Source organism: Gorilla gorilla, chromosome 11 (genome assembly GCF_029281585.2).
Source record: "Gorilla gorilla gorilla isolate KB3781 chromosome 11, NHGRI_mGorGor1-v2.1_pri, whole genome shotgun sequence".
Classification (NCBI taxonomy): Eukaryota; Metazoa; Chordata; class Mammalia; order Primates; family Hominidae; genus Gorilla; species Gorilla gorilla.
In genome coordinates, this window is record NC_073235.2 from 135547710 (window position 1) to 135564046 (window position 16337).

General features: G+C 41.8%; 1 protein-coding gene across 48 annotated transcripts in view; it reads left to right on the plus strand.

The window, feature by feature from the left end:
* Positions 1 to 15491, plus strand: part of GIGYF2 (GRB10 interacting GYF protein 2) — a 159843-nt gene extending 144352 nt beyond the window's left edge. For 36 of the 48 annotated variants that reach the window (XM_031008459.3, XM_055379800.2, XM_031008461.3 and 33 more), the window contains 6 exons: positions 1661 to 1870; positions 1984 to 2189; positions 3351 to 3505; positions 4960 to 5180; positions 7888 to 8035; positions 14452 to 15491. In XM_031008459.3, coding sequence (XP_030864319.2) covers positions 1661 to 1870; positions 1984 to 2189; positions 3351 to 3505; positions 4960 to 5180; positions 7888 to 8035; positions 14452 to 14519 — 1008 coding nt within the window. In that variant the 3' untranslated portion in view covers positions 14520 to 15491. The remainder of the gene's footprint in view (positions 1 to 1660; positions 1871 to 1983; positions 2190 to 3350; positions 3506 to 4959; positions 5181 to 7887; positions 8036 to 14451) is intronic. The other 12 variants (XM_055379801.2, XM_055379802.2, XM_063695289.1 and 9 more) reach the window with 1 other exon arrangement.
* The last annotated feature ends 846 nt before the right edge of the window (positions 15492 to 16337 follow it).

The window sequence follows — 16337 nt, forward strand, 5'->3', positions numbered from 1 at the left end:
ATATGCTATATCAAACATCTGTGAGTCCTTATTTTGTTCTTTAAGTATTTTTTATAGCCTTTTATTGTTTCATTAAATGCACCATCTTACCTCTCTAAGGATATTACTTACTGATAGCTTCTTAAAAAGCCAACTCCTATTTTCCTGTTCTCTTATTTCTATTTCTGCTGAATTATTTTTGTTTTGGTCTTTGGCTTTTATGTTAGAAGTTTATGTCAAATGTTTGTTAATTCTGGGCTGTTTGTTCCTATTTACAAATAAGGCACTCAGAAGCTGATTGGAGGTTCTGGTATGTACAGCACCTTGATGGGCTTTCCTATAATAGTTTCTGGCTGGGTTGTTCTGTTGGGGACCTCCACCCCCACCCCCACCCCAATTTGTTGGTACCTACTTATAGGTGTGTTCTCTTGTCAAGCTGGTTGGCTTCCCCACAGGATAATGTGCGAGTCTGGTTTGGCTTCTTCAGACAGGGAATGTTCGGTTTTCTGCTGTGGTGAGGGAGAGTGAGTTGCCTAACTGCATAGAGTGCGGGAGGCAATCTGGAGTCTTACTGCTTCTTTTGACAGCCTTTCAACCAGTCTTCCTCTGTTTGAGAGACTCAGCACCTCCAGTTCCTGAGCCTTCTTTGTGAATCTGCCTGTTTCTGAGCTCCTTTACTTAGATTTCCATTTATTAGGTCTGTTACATTGGTTCTCATTATTTATCTGCTTTTCAGATTTTAAAAAATCTGTTTTCTTTGTCCTCATGTGTTTATGCTGTGTGTATGTGTGTGTGTGTGTGTGTGTGTGTGTGTGTGTATATATAAAATCTGTCATTTTGGTGGGGGCTTTAGGAAGTAAACATGTGTTTTATTTCTGTGCTTAACCAAAAGCCTACTTAATTTTTAAGAAGTAATTCTGGCCAGGCGCGGTGGCTCACTCCTGTAATCCCAGCACTTTGGGAGGCTGAGGCGGGTGGATTACAAGGTCAGGAGTTCGAGACCAGCCTGACCAACATGGTGAACCCCGTCTCTACTAAAAATACAAAAATTAGCGAGGCGTGGTGTGGTGGCAGGCGCCTGTAATCCCAGCTACTCAGGAGGCCGAGGCAGGAGAATTACTTGAACCCGGGAGGCGGAGGTTGCAGTGAGCTGAGATCGTGCCATTGCACTCCAGCCTGGGCGACAGAGCGAGACCCTGTCTCAAAGAAAAAAAAAAGTAATTCTGAGGCCAGGCACTGTGGCTCACGCCTGTAATCCCAGCACTTTGGGAAGCCGAGGTGGGCAGATCGCTTGAGGCCAGGAGTTCGAGACCAGCCCGGCCAATATGGTGAAATTCCATCTCTACTAAAAATACAAAAAATTAACCGGGCATCGTGGCTTGAACCTGGGAGGCGGAGGTTCCAGTGGGCTGAGAGTGTGCCACTGCACTCCAGCCTGGGCGGAAGAGTGAGACACAGTCTCAACAACAATAAAAAAAGAAGTAATTTTGCATTTCATGTTTTTATTCTCCTTTTTAATACTGTTAGCGATTTACATTTTTATTTACAACAGCAGAATTTAATCCCATCAAGTTAATTTTATGTAGCTACTATGTATTTACATTCCATTTAGTATACTGGATATTTATAACTGTTATCTAAAAACAGGAATCCTCAGCTAGCTTCTGTTTTTATGCAACAGCAGAGGCGCCAGCAGAGGGAGTTGATGAAAGCTCTTCAGCAGCAGCAGCAGCAGCAACAGCAGAAACTCTCAGGTTGGGGGAATGTCAGCAAACCTTCAGGTACCACGAAATCTCTTCTGGAGATCCAGCAGGAAGAGGCCAGGCAAATGCAAAAGCAGCAGCAGCAGCAGCAGCAACACCAGCAACCAAACAGAGCTCGTAACAATACGGTGTGTGCATTTTCCTAAGCTGTCGTTGTATGGACTAGTATTATCTTTTCTGACTGTCTTCTTATCTTTTTAACATGATTCACGATAATCATTTTTCTCTTTTTCTTTAACAGCATTCCAACCTGCACACCAGCATTGGGAATTCTGTTTGGGGCTCTATAAATACTGGTCCTCCTAACCAGTGGGCATCTGACCTAGTCAGTAGTATTTGGAGTAATGCTGACACTAAAAACTCCAACATGGGATTCTGGGATGATGCAGTGAAAGAGGTGGGACCTAGGAATTCAACAAATAAAAATAAAAACAACGCCAGTCTCAGGTAGGGCTCAAAATGACCACACCTATGTATGCACCTTGGTTGGTTGGGAGGTGGGGATGGAGGAAGTGGGATGTTGGGTGGGCAGGAAAAGGTAGTTATTGAGTTTTTGCTTACCGTTTTCATCTGTGTTCAAGCACATGCAGTCATAATTATGGTGATTGCTTTCTTCCCCATAGAAACACATTCGTATTATTTCTTGGGGCTCCTGCTGAGCACTTATTCTATCGCCTAGCACATGGTAACCACTTAATAAATATTAGGAATAGTATAATGTTTTTGTTGTGTTGTTGAACATTTCTCCAAGGTATTCTCTAGATACCTTAGCATTTTTCCTATATTTGTATTTTTAAGTAATTTATGCTATTAATATGAGTATTATAAAATACCTCTGTAATGACCTTAAACCTATTTATTTTTATAAGTTAGTTACATTTTCATCTTCATCTTTCTTTCTTTAATATACAGTGTTATTGAACGAGCATGGGTTTTAGTGTTAAATACATGAACTCAAATCCCAGCACTACCACTTATTAGCTGTGTGACCTTGGGCAAGAGGGAACCTCTTTGGGCCTCAGTTCCCTCATCGGTAAAATGAAGATAATAATAACAACTTTATGCATGTAATTGTAAAGATTAAATGAATACATGATAAGTAGTAAGTGCCTGGCACATAGTAACTACTTAATAAATGGTAGTGTTGTCAGATTGTTTCTTCTTGATTTAGGGCCTAACATATTATGAATAGAACAATAAATTTCTGTTAGTTTATTGAGCATCTTTGCCAGGCACTGTGCTGTAGGCCTTTTCATAGAACATCTTTATTACTTATGATAACCCAAAAAAGTTGTTAGTACCGTTTTACAGATGAGGAGACTGAGGCTTAGTAAAATTAAACAACTTACCTAAGGACATGTAGGAAGAATTTCATTATTTTTTCTAAGTAGAAACCCTGTATCCACAAATTAGGATATATTAACTGAGGCTAGATTTTAAGGGTATATCCAATCCAAATATTTGAATTTTTTTCTTTTTTGGAGCCAAGCATTAGATTATTTACTGGGCATCCATCCAGTATTGCCAAGACATTATTTATGGTGTTGTACTATAATCATATAGTAACAGTTCCTGGGAATATAATATCACCCTATTGTTTTGCTTTAGTAAATCTGTAGGTGTGTCTAACCGGCAGAATAAGAAAGTAGAAGAAGAAGAAAAGTTGCTGAAGCTCTTTCAGGGAGTAAATAAAGCCCAAGATGGATTTACGCAGTGGTGTGAACAGATGCTTCATGCCCTTAATACGGCAAATAACTTGGATGGTAAGAATTGGGGAGGGAAACCCGGCATGTGGAATGACAGAGCAGGACCCACAGAGAGGCTGGCAAATTTGAACAGTGGGCCAAAAGTCAAAAGATGAAGTCTAAGGAGGTCAACTCCTGCACCTGCCATAGGAACTTGACTCTTTCATAGTATTACTTGTGAGAAAAGTCCAGTAATACTAAACTCAAATAGATTATTGGTGGTTGTCAAAAAGTAAATGCCATCTTAGACTGCCTTAATGATACACAGGACAGAGGAGGTCTTAGTTCCATACTGTTCATTTTATGGGGAACATTGCCAGCTATGTCAAGTTAAAAAAAGTAACTCTCATGCTGGGGACAAAGGTCAACCTGGACAAGTGATGGCTGAAGTGATGTGACATCATTCCCTTTCTACCTTTGGGGAGGGAATGGGAATTGTGATAAAGCAAGTACACTTATTTTGTGTGAGATAAAACTAGGACCAATGTGCAGAAGTGAAAAGGCTTTGGCACAGCTTAGAGAAAAACTTGCTCATGGTTAGCTGTTTACAAACAGAACTGTCTCCCATCCCTGAATATTTGAAGAGAGACTGGTCAACATGTCAGGATTCCCCTAATAGGCTGAATTGAATTAGTCCACCTCTGATACCCTGTCTAAAGCCAAGAAACTGTGAAAAATAGCAGTAAAGGAATTAAAGAGTTCCTTTGCAGCAGTGTAACAATATCTAATGGTTTAAAAGCTTACAGAGAAAACAATTTTAAGTAACAGTAATGGCTGCCATGCATTAAGCACCTACCATGTGCTAGGCACTCTCTTGGAGTTAACATGTAGCATCCCAGTTATTTGGTTAGCAGTGATTTTTAAAGATACCTTTACAAGATAGGTGATATTATCCCCATTTTATAAATTAGGAAACAGAGGCTCAGAATGGTTAAATAACTCATCAAGGTCACACAGCCAGCAAATTTCAGAGTCAGGTTTTAAACCCATGTCTGTCTAACTCTGATACTCATGCTTTTTTCCTATACCACACACTGCTTACATTTTCCATTTGATTTATCTCTAAAAAATCTCAGTGGATTGAAAGTTCCAGGAGGATATAGCTGTTTTCTTTAGTATATGTTGTAGTGCCTGACACATATCATAGGAGTTAATAAATACTGATTGAATTTGAGGGTTCTTAAGGAAAGAATGAATCCCCAAATTACTTCAGCCTTAGTCAAGTAACTGTTTCAGTCAGTATAACATTCAGTGAAATTAAACATGTGATATGGATGTTGTGATTATAGTGTTTTTTTCATTTCTATAGGGTAGATAAAAGAATATTTAAACACAATTGCTGCATACTTACCAAGTTTCTGTCATTAATGTTTGATTAGGTATAAAGATACATTAAAAATGGAAACTGATTTTTGTAAGTTCTCTTTCATTATTTCATTGTTACCCTTATCTTCTCCCCTCCCATTTTGCAGTTCCCACATTTGTTTCTTTCCTGAAAGAAGTAGAATCTCCTTATGAGGTCCATGATTATATCAGGGCCTATTTAGGAGATACTTCTGAGGCCAAGGAGTTTGCCAAGCAGTTCCTTGAGCGCCGTGCCAAACAGAAAGCCAACCAGCAGCGTCAGCAGCAGCAGCTGCCACAGCAGCAGCAGCAGCCGCCACAGCAGCCGCCACAGCAGCCGCAACAGCAGGTATAAAGTAGTGTAGTGTATGCAATACCTCTGAGGATTAATACCTTTAGATGTTGAGTAAGCCAAGAAATGAAAATTAATACAAAGGTATCATTTTTGTATATCCAATAACCATGCTTTAAAAAATGTGTATACTTCATATTTTCAAATTACTTGTCCAGATACCTTTGTGTATCTCCCAAATAGCAAGTACAACCATTCATTTTACACTAGGTTTACCAGTTCCATTTTTCTTGGTTTGTATTTGTGTCATAGTTAGATTGCACATTTCAACATGTCAAACCCATAGATCTGGTTTTGAAAAGTTAAAACTTAAAATGTTGAATTCTCCAGTGTTCAGGATGCACTGTATTGAGTACTGACAATACTGCAGCATGCCAGGTATTTCATGTTGTTGTTGGGGATGTAAAAAATACAGCAGTGATTCTCATTATTCACAGTAGTTATATTCTGTAAAGTCCCCGTGAACACTGAATTTGAGCAAATACTGAACCATTGCTCCTAGGGGATATATAGGGTTAGGTTCCCATAAACATCTAGTCACAATATTTTTCTCACCAGATCAGTACATAACCTTGTTTTATGTGTGTGTCTTTTTAAAGACACCTCATTTAATATATGTTGATTCATTAACGTTGAACTCACAACTAATAGCACTACTATTCGTGCCCAAATGAAGCTTATCCAGCACACGTATTTTCTTCCTAAGGCACCTCACAGCCTTCCTGTGCTTAGGAACACCAACCAGTTCTTCAGCACTATAGTTGAGGGCCACTTTACACAGCGAAATCTGGTGGCTCATGTCTGTAATCCCAGCACTTTGGGAGGCCGAGACAGGTGGATCACGAGGTCAGGAGTTCAAAACCAGCTTGGCCAACATGGTGAAATACCGTCTCTACGAAAAATACAAAGATTAGCCAGGCATGGTGGTGTGCTCCTATAGTCCCAGCTACTCGGGAGGCTGAGGCAGGAAATTGCTTGAACCTGGGAGGCAGAGGTTGCAGTGAGCCAAGATCACACCACTGCACTCCAGCCTGGGTGGCAGAGTGAGACTGCCTCAAAAAACAAACAAACAAACAAAAAGTGAAATCATTAACGAAAAGCACAAAAATTTGGAAAACATGGCACTAAATAGACCACAAAAAGGGCACTTGTTGGCAGTATTGAGAACTGTAACAAGAAGGCATTGTTTCCTTATTCTCCCTTAACTGGGAATATATGCCTTTAGCATCTCATGTTTTTTGCTCTGAGTATGTGTATTTCTAGAATGACCATAAAAGCACTACAAGTATTCATTTTGGGGTTACAAATACATTTTAACAAGTAGGTGAATTCACAAATATGGAATCTGTGAGAATCAATTCTACAAGTTTTCTGAAAGACAAGATGGCAAGGCTCATGGAAGGGCTTAAAGATATTCATATCCTTTACTCCTGTAATTGTTATTCTAGAGATAATGAGTATTCATTATGGGTCACTTACGATGAGGATGTGGAAGATACAGAGAAGTACAAGGCATTTAACATCCAACTGGGTAATGGGCTAACAGGCATAAATTGAAGGAAAAGTGAAAGATGTAAACACTGAAACACTAGGAAAAACACATTTTTTTTTTGGGAGGAAGTGTCACTCTGTTGCCCAAGCTGGAGTGCAGTAGCGCAATCTCAGCTGACTGCAACCTCCAACTCCTGGGTTCAAGCAATTCTCTTTCCTCAGACTCCTGAGTAGCTGGGACTACAGGCACGCACCACCATGCCTGGCTAATTTTTTCTAGTTTTAGTAGAGACGGGGTTTAACTATGTTGGCCAGGCTGGTATTGAACTCCCGACCTCATGATCTGCCCGCCTCAGCCTCCCAAAGTGCTGGGATTACAGGCATGAGCTACCACGCCCGGCCCTAGGAAAAATATTTTAAGGAGAAGGCATCATATAGCAATATAGAAGGCTCTTTGCATTTGTGAAATGGCTCCTCTGTGGGCTAAAACAGGAAGATGGAAGCCCAGTAAGCACGTGCACCCATGGGCGCACGCATACACACATGCTCACACCAGGCTTGTCCTTCCACAGAGCTTTTTCCACTTCTCCCCCACTACTACTACCTGTGCCTTCAACTGGCTCATTGGCTAATAAGAGCCACAAGTAGGCGTGAAGGGCTAGTAGGCAATTTCATAGTGTAACCAGTTGGTAGAAAGTATACAGACAGTATTTTTGGGCCAGATCGTTTCTGGGATTGCTGATAGGAATAAGGTACACGACTTTAACTTTGTTTGGTAATATGCCACCCGTGTCCTCTCTGTCCTGGGGCCCAGGGAACAAAGAGACTTTCTGCTCTTGGTTAGGTGAGAGGTGTATATTGCTAAGTTGCAGTGGTCTGCTCATGATTATTTGCAGTATTCATTTCCTTGCATTTGATACAGACTCTGTATGTACCAGAGAAGTTCTGCCGTCACAGCAGGGTGGAAACCCAGAGTTAACCAGGACAGGCTTTGTGGAGGCACTGAGCCCTGAGTGGGATGTCTTGGTCTAAATAGAGGAAAATGGTGGCTCAGTGGCCGCTCTTGATTTTATTATTAGAACGTGATGAAAAGCTTTTTGTTTTTCTGCTTTTAAGCTCATTCTTGATAAGGTGAGGACAAACCAAACATTTTCCTAGGGTGAGCCAAGTCTGAATCTGCTGTGTAATCTCAGTCATGCTGCTTATTTCACAGGACTCTGTGTGGGGGATGAACCACAGTACACTCCATTCAGTATTTCAGACCAATCAAAGCAACAACCAACAATCCAATTTTGAGGCTGTGCAGAGTGGCAAGAAGAAGAAAAAGCAGAAGATGGTCCGAGCAGATCCCAGTTTATTAGGTGAGCACGGTCCTAGTCTCAGCTGAGTGTTGGAGGAGTGCAGGTGATACCAGTTATCCTGTGTGAGTTTCCATTGAGCATTGTTTTTCAAGAAGGGAAATATTTCTTTTTATCAATAACTAATGTTTTAACTGGTTCAAAATAAGTAGCCAGTATTTACTGGGCGTCTCAGTACAGGACCTGTGCCTCATGTAATAACAACTTATATTGTATGGTGCTTTAAAGTATTGTTTGGTGCTTTAAAGTATTGTTTGATATTTAATATGAATTTCCCTGGAGGATCCTTAGTAATTCTAGTTGGAAAATGATGCTAATAATGAACGATACTGAAAGTATGTTAAAAACTTAAATGCTTATTTGTATTGAAAGCAGACCATTAATCCGATCAGGTGTTCCAAGAAGAGAACCAGTATATGTTCATAATCACTCTATGTATCATATAATTCTCAGAATTACTCTGCATTATGAGGTGACATCCCAGTTTCACCAATAATGAGTAGAACAAGGCACAGAGATTCAGAACATTTCCCAGTGTTACATAGCTTTCTGCTATGGGATGCTGGGATTTCAAGGCAGGCCTGTTTTCTTTCCACCCTTCTGTGTTACCCACGGCTATTTTTATCTAGCATTATGGACCATGCAAGGCAGGCTGGGCACAGTGGCTCACTTTGGGAAGCTGAGGTAGGTGGGTCACTTGAGGCCAGGAGTTTGAGACCAGCTGGGGTAACGTAGCGAGACCATATCTCTAAAAAAAATTTTAAAAACAGGCATGGTGGTGCCCACCTATAGTCCCAGCTACTTGGGAGAATGAGGCAGGGGGATTCCTTGACCAGGAATTAAAGGCTGCAGTGAGCTGTGATCATGCCACTGCACTCTAGCTTCTCGGAAAAGGTGACATCTGAATTTGGGCTTTGAAAGAATGGCAGAAAGGATGGGGAATATTGTTTCAGGAATAACAAACAGTATAGGCTGCCCACGTTTTTTGCAACAGTGATGAAACTAACATTTTTTTTTTTCTTCTTCTTTTTCTTTGAGATGGAGTCTCACTCTTGCTCAGGCTGGAGTGCAGTGGCGTGATCTCAGCTTACTGCAACCTCTGCCTCCCGGGTTCAAGCGATTCTCTTGCCTCAGCCTCCTGAGTAGCTGAGACTACAGGCACATGCTGCCACACCTGGCTAATTTTTGTATTTTTAGTAGAGAGGGGTTTTTGCCATGTTGGCCAGGCTGGTCTTGAACTCCTGACTTCAGGTGATCTTCTTGCCTTGGCCTCCCAAAGTGCTGGGATTACAGGTGTGAACCGCCACGCCCGGCCCTAAAATTATTTTCTATTTGTGAATGTAAAATTAGTAGCTATAAAACCATGTTGTCTGCAATAGAATACATTCACAAGGATGGAAGTTCTGGTTGTTGTCGGTCGTCGTGTCAGGAGGGCAGAACAGTGAGGAGGCTGCAGTATAGACTAGGTAAAAGATACCAGTGACTTGGAATAGGGTTTTGGTAGTGGGGATGAAAAGGAGTTAGATGGATTTCAGAAATGTAGGGGATAGAATTAACTGGACAAGAAGAGTGGAATGGTCTCAGGCTTGGGGACCAGGATGGATGGATGGTGTTGCCGTTTGCTGTGAAATGATAAGCAGTGGAACATGGCACAGGCTGAGGGGAATTGATTGTTGACTGGGTTGAGTTTGAAATGTCTGTGGGACATCATGAAGAGCGTGAGACCCCGCACAGTGAGAGGCAGGTGGTAACCTTACTGTACCCTTGGTAGGATTCTCTCTTTCCCTCAGAGCCTTCCAGCCCTGGTGAAAACAACATGACAGTAAAACCTAACTTTTAGGACTGTCCTTTAGAATTGGTGCCTGAAGCCAGACGCGGTGACTCACGCCTGTAATCCCAGATCTTTGGGAGGCTGAGGCGGGTGGATCGCTTGAGGTCAGGAGTTGGAGACCAGCCTGGCCAACATGGTGAAACCTTGTCTCTAGTAAAAATACAAAATTAGCTGGGCATGGTGGTGGGTGCCTATAATCCCAGCTACTCGGGAAGCTGAGGCAGGAGAATCGCTTGAGCCTGGGAGGCGGAGGTTGCAGTGAGCTGAGATCACGCCACTGCACTCCAGCCTGTGCGACAGAGTGAGACTCCGTCTCAAAAAAATAATAATAATTTTAAAATAATAATGTTTAAAATATTATTTAAAAATAATAATAACAAAGAATTGGTGCCTGAAAGCTGGGTTTGGGAACTTGTAGATCTGGTGCAATTCTGTTTTCCTCTGCTTGTCTCAAAAGTTGATGTTAAGGATGGATGGAGCAGCCTGAAATTTTTTCCAATTTGGATGGAAATTGGTGAATAGATTTTAAAACATTCCTTAAATTCTAACTGTGGGTTCTAGCTAAGAAGCTTTGGGACTTGAGGATAGGCTGTTAGGGAAAAGGTTGCTCTGAAAATGAGGTCAGACCGTTTGGACTTAAATATTCCCTTGGATCTCATCTTCTATTTATAGATCTAAGAAAGGAAGGGACTTTAAAAACCTCACTATAAGGGTGTGGGAGATAGGTCATCCTAGGAGTAGAGTTTAAGGAATCCATATACCTTGAAGGGGAAGAAAAACAAACGTTGAACAAAGTATTGAGGATACTCACTGAGGTTATGAAAATTATTGCTCACCTAAACCTCACTCTGGAAATTCCTCTCATAATTGCTCATTTTTGTCCTATACTTACTCATTTCATTTTCATTTATTACTTTTTAATTTACGTATTTCATATAATTTGTATACTGAGAAAAAATTAATAACTATCCATTAGCTACACATTCCCCCTGCATAAAATGGGAAAATGGGAAGTCTCATTGAAAAAGCAGTCACTGATGGAAAGAGAATTTTGCTTCTAAAACAAACCAGCAGAGGGGGCCACAGCCTCATTTTAATTATCAATATTCTCCAGTATCTCCTATCTTCAGTAGGCTTCCTCCACCTCCCGGGTTCAAGTGATTTCCCCTGCCTCAGCCTCCCGAGTAGCTGGGACTACAGGTGCGTGCCACCACGCCAGCTAATTTTTGTATTTTAGTAGAGATGGGGTTTCACCATGTTGGCCCGGATGGTCTTGATCTCCTGACCTCGTGATCTGCCCGCCTTGGCCTGCCAAAGTGCTGGGATTATAAGGGTGAGCCACCGTGCCCGGCTGGCTTCCTCTTTTTTTAGAGCTCTTCAGGTGGTCATTGTGAATCAGCAACCTGCACTCAGATGTGATAAACACACAATACAGTTTCCCCCCAGACTTTCCTTGTAAGAACAACCTCACAAATCTTAAAGAACTCATGTGAGTGAGACTATGCTCTGAACCTCACAGAATGTCATCTTTGGAGCCAGGCATAGTGGATTGAATCCGTGTTTGTGTTGCCTTGGGTTTCACGGTACCCAGAACTTTTCCTTACATCAAATGGCTGAATTTGATAAAGAATGGCATTCAGCCAAAGGATGAATGCATACCTTGCTGGTTTTTTAAATGACAGTTAAATGAGAATATGTCTGTTTGCTAAAAGCCTAGACTGATAATTAACATATTAATCAGCTTTTTTTGGCCACAGACTTTTCCCTTCCTGTCTTTGCATGAGTAAAATTAATTTAGCTTTTAAATTACACTTCCACTTCTTTTGCATGTAGTTCATTATTGCCTTTTATCACATTTTATCTGTTCTTAAGATACACATGAAGTCAATGAAAAATCTGCCTCAGAATAAAGTAGTATTTTATTTCATAGACTGGCCTTTAGGTTCTTGTACTTGCCTAATTAACTGTTACTTTAAAAACTTAAACATTAGGGTCAGGCACGGTGACTCATACCTGTAATCCCAGCACTTTGGGAGGCCAACGTGGGCGGATTGCTTGAATCCAGGAGTTGGGGACCAGCCTGGGCTACATGCCAAAACCTTGTCTCTACAAAAATTACAAAAATTACTTGGGTGTGGTGGCACACGCTTATAGTCCCAGCTACTGGGGAGGCTGAGGTGGGAGGATCGCCTCAGCCTGGGAGGTGGAAGTTGCAGTGAGCCAAGATCGCACCTCTGCACTCCAGCCTGGGCAACAGAGTGAGACCCTGTCTTTAAAAATACATATATATGTATATATATATAAAAACACTAAGGCTTTCATTATTTTCAAGGGGGAAGAAAAAGACTTGTGGGTTATTGGAACACAGTTGATGGGGTCAAACTCAGGATGGGGTTTGGAATCCTAGCCTCTCCCTATATTTGGTCTTGTAAGCAGTTGGTACCACAGCTTTTTTGGTTAATAAATAGGCATGTTTATTTTTTTGAATCATGATATTTTTGAGTCAGTTAATTAAGGTATTTTTATGTAAGGCATTTTTGTTTATTACTGTTACATTTCAAATGTGTATTTATTTGAAAACTTGAACATTAAAAAACAAGAGGCTGCAGAAAACCCAGCTAATATTAACAGAACTGCTTTTAGAATAAGGACATTGCCTGTTTACTTTTTGGTATTCAAATAACTAAAACAGTTTGGGATTTTATTCAAGGTAGAGGAACTGGAACATTTTTGGGGAGTCACTCAGTTTAAAGAGGCATTGTTCATCATTTTTATCAACCTCCAATTATAGAAGTTTTGGAAAAATTACATACATGTGACCTTTGGGCATTCGGCATTAGGTTTTCTTTTTTTCTTTTTCTTTTTCTTTTTTCTTTTTTTTTTTTTTTTTTTTGAGACAAGGTCTCACTCTGTTGCCCAGGCTGGAGTGCAGTGATGTTATCTCAGCTCACTAAAATCTCTGCCTCCTGGATTCAAGCAATTCTTGTGCCTCAGCTTCCCGAGTAGCTGGGATTACAGGCGTGCAGCGCCACGCCCAGCTAATGTTTTGTATTTTGAGTAGCAACAGGTTTTTGCCATGTTGGCCAGTCTGGTCTCTAACTCCTGGCCTCAAGTAATCCACCCACCTCGGCCTCCAGTGTGCCCAGCCAGCATTAGGTTTTCAGCTGTCAGTTGTGTTTGTGAGTACTGCTTATTGCCTTCAATGGGTATGCTAGTACTGCTTTTTCTAAGCCAAATTCCCTTTTGGTTAATCAAACATTGCTAACTGAAATCCTTTCCTTTGCAGATATATTTACAGTAGATCGAGTTAGAGTTCTTTAATCTTCTTGCTCTGTCTACTGTGGGAAAGAGAATATGCGAGGACTCTAAGGATCTTAATAGTGTGTCTTCCATGGAGCCTCTTACCCTGAGTATCAAAAGCTCTGGGCCAGAACTTTCATAAAGTTTTTGACTGGTGGGAAGAAGTATTCCCATTAAAGTGGGTTGAGGTTTAAAGGGGTATTAATCCCACTCAGATTTCAAAGTTATGTGGTCAAGTAGTTACAAAGAACTTAGTGTGTACAACCCTCCATGGTAACCCCCCTGCCCACCCCCATCTCTTTTAAGGTAGACCTCCTGCATGAACTTTCCTCCAGGGCCAGCCCAGCCTGTCCTTGATACACACTCACATCCCATTCTTTTCTCTGATTCTCTGAAGCAGTGGTTTGCAGGGGTTTTTTTTGTTTTGTTTTTTGTTTTGAGACAGAGTCTCGCTCTGTCACCCAGGCTGGAGTGCAGTGGCGCGATCTCGGCTCACTGCAAGCTCCTTCGACCAGGTTCAAGCAATTCTTCTGCCTCAGCCTCCCAAGTAGCTGGGACTACAGGTGCCCACCACCACACCTAGCTAATGTTTTTTTGTATTTTTAGTAGAGACAAGGTTTCACTATGTTAGCCAGGATGGTCTCGATCTCCTGACCTCATGATTCGCCTGCCTCGGCCTCCCAAAGTGCTGGGATTAAGGCATGAGCCACCACACCCGGCCTGCAGTTCTTTTTAATTGGTGATGCTATTTTGTTTTATTTTCCTTCCTAATTAGGTTATATCAGAACCTTAAGAAAATAAAAAATCTCTCTCATTGGAAGAACAGAAAGCTACTGCTGTGACCTTTATCTTTGTCTCCCTGTAATACTTCTATGGTATGCTCAAAAACAAAAGACTGGCCAGGCACGTTGGCTGACGCCTGTAATCCCAGCACTTTGGGAGGCCGAGGCGGGCGGATCATTTGAGGTCAGGAGTTCAAGACCAGACTGGCCAACATGGTGAAACCCTATCTCTACTAAAAATACAGAAAAAAATGAGACGGGCATGGTGGCATGTGCCTGTAATCCAGCTACTTGGGAGTCTACGGCATGAGAATCTCTTGGAACCCAGGAGGTGGAGCTTGCTGTGAGCCGAGATCACGCCACTGCACTCCAGCCTGGGTGACAGAGTGAAACCCTGTCTCACAAACAAACAAGCAAACACAGACTTACATTCCAGCTCACCGCCTAGAATTTGAGCCACTTGGTTGCCTGGGTGTGGTCACTCATAGCCAGTTTTTTTTCTGCAGGATTTTCAGTCAATGCATCATCGGAGCGACTCAACATGGGTGAAATCGAGACGTTGGATGACTACTGAGCACCTGCCAGTGGACTGGCCATCCCTCTCCTGTCTGCTGACTATGGAGTCTCCACCTTTGGACACAACACTTACTCACCATTTACTCTTTATCACTCTGCAACAAATCACAGAACCGATCATCTCAGGCTTTTTCTTCTGGCCCTTTGTGTCCAAGATTCTTTAATCCATTTTTGTTGGTGAACATCTCAGACTATAGATAAGTGGACTGGACCCTGTGTCTTGGGGGTGGCAGTTGGGATTACTCCCCAACAAGGCTGATTTTAGGCAGCATGTGTTCACTGTGCTGTGATTTCATCTACTGTCTCCCAGAAAGTGTGTTGGGATCGGCCATTAGCAGCTTGCTTTCTCTTGTCACTTTTTTTCTTCTATTTTGTTTTTTCTTCTTCTTTTTCCCCCCATCAGGGCAAATGGTCTAACTGGTGCAATCATGAAGAGAGTTAATGGTTAACAGACATTGGCCAATAACAAAACACCCCATGGACTGTGACTCGAGTATCCAACAGGCAGTCAGAGCTCTCCCGGTCTGAAAGTTGCATTGCCACTGCTAACTTTGGGATTGCATCAGAGAGGCCCTGAGTGGGGTTGAGATGAGGTTGGATTGGTTTGATGTTACACACTCCTCACCTGTTCTTTCTGAGCGTCCTTTCTCTGAAAGGATTTATGTTTTTCTTCGTTAGATAGTGACTTCTGAGCAAGCCGATCTCCCCTGGCATGCTCCAACCTGATTGGACAAAGGAAGCTCTATGGCCTGGGAGAGAGACTATTCTTAATTTTTCTTTCTTACAAAAACTGATTTTTCCCATAAATATTTTTACTTCAGAGGACTAGGACCATTTTGTTTTGGGCCCTTCTGCTGAAAATTTGTCTCGTTTAAGAGGCAGCTAGAATCTTTACCATATGTATGAATTTGTATAATTTCATTTTTGGATAGGGATAAACTTTTGCTTCTGATAAAAGCCTGGAATTTCATCTGGTCCTCAGAGCATTGCGTGTGTGTCTTGCTGTAGCCCAGAAAAGGTTTTGTGTAAAGATTCTGGGATGGCAAGTTGTTTGCCTTTTCTGAAAAGAGAACATACAGAACCTGTCCATCTTTAAGACCTTCATCCATGGAATCTGCTATACAGGAGGATGCAGTGGGCTGGAGGGGATGGGCGAAAATGGGAGCGGGAAGCCTGGCCTGGCTTCTGGTCATGGCCTCCTAAAACCTTAAACTTCAAGTAGAAATGTACTCAAGCCCTATTTATAAACAAATACTTTTCCTGCCTCCACCAAACCCCTACAGAACATCACCTGGAATTGCCACTCACACTGGGTTGGAGTCATTGGGCAGCTGTGCCTGTGCGAGAGGTGCTGTGGTCTGGGCAGCCCCTGGAAAAGCACCTTTGCTTCCTGTCATTGTTGCCTGAAGAAGGCTGGAGTTGCTCTGAGAGCAGTTTGGGTTTGGAGTATTATATTTGGCTTCTATTTTTATTATTTTGGATCACCATTCTCCCTATCCCTTCTTGGCTCCCTCCCTTCTAAACATGTATAATAACTATACAGAGACTGCTACAAAATTGTATATAGTTTTTGGATCAAATAGCATGAGGGGAGAGGAAACCATTAAAAATTGGGGCTCCTACTCTCCTTTGCTTTGTAAATTCAAAAGTTGGGGGTGGGTAAGAGGGATAGTTAAAATGTTTACAGAACTTTAGGCTCCCTCGGAACTTTTGCCAGTGTGGAGGAAAATAAAAAAGAACTTAAATAAAACCTGATTGTATTCTATCTGAGTGCACCTCTTGTACTCACCTTTATGGAGGCTGAGTTCTGCACTAA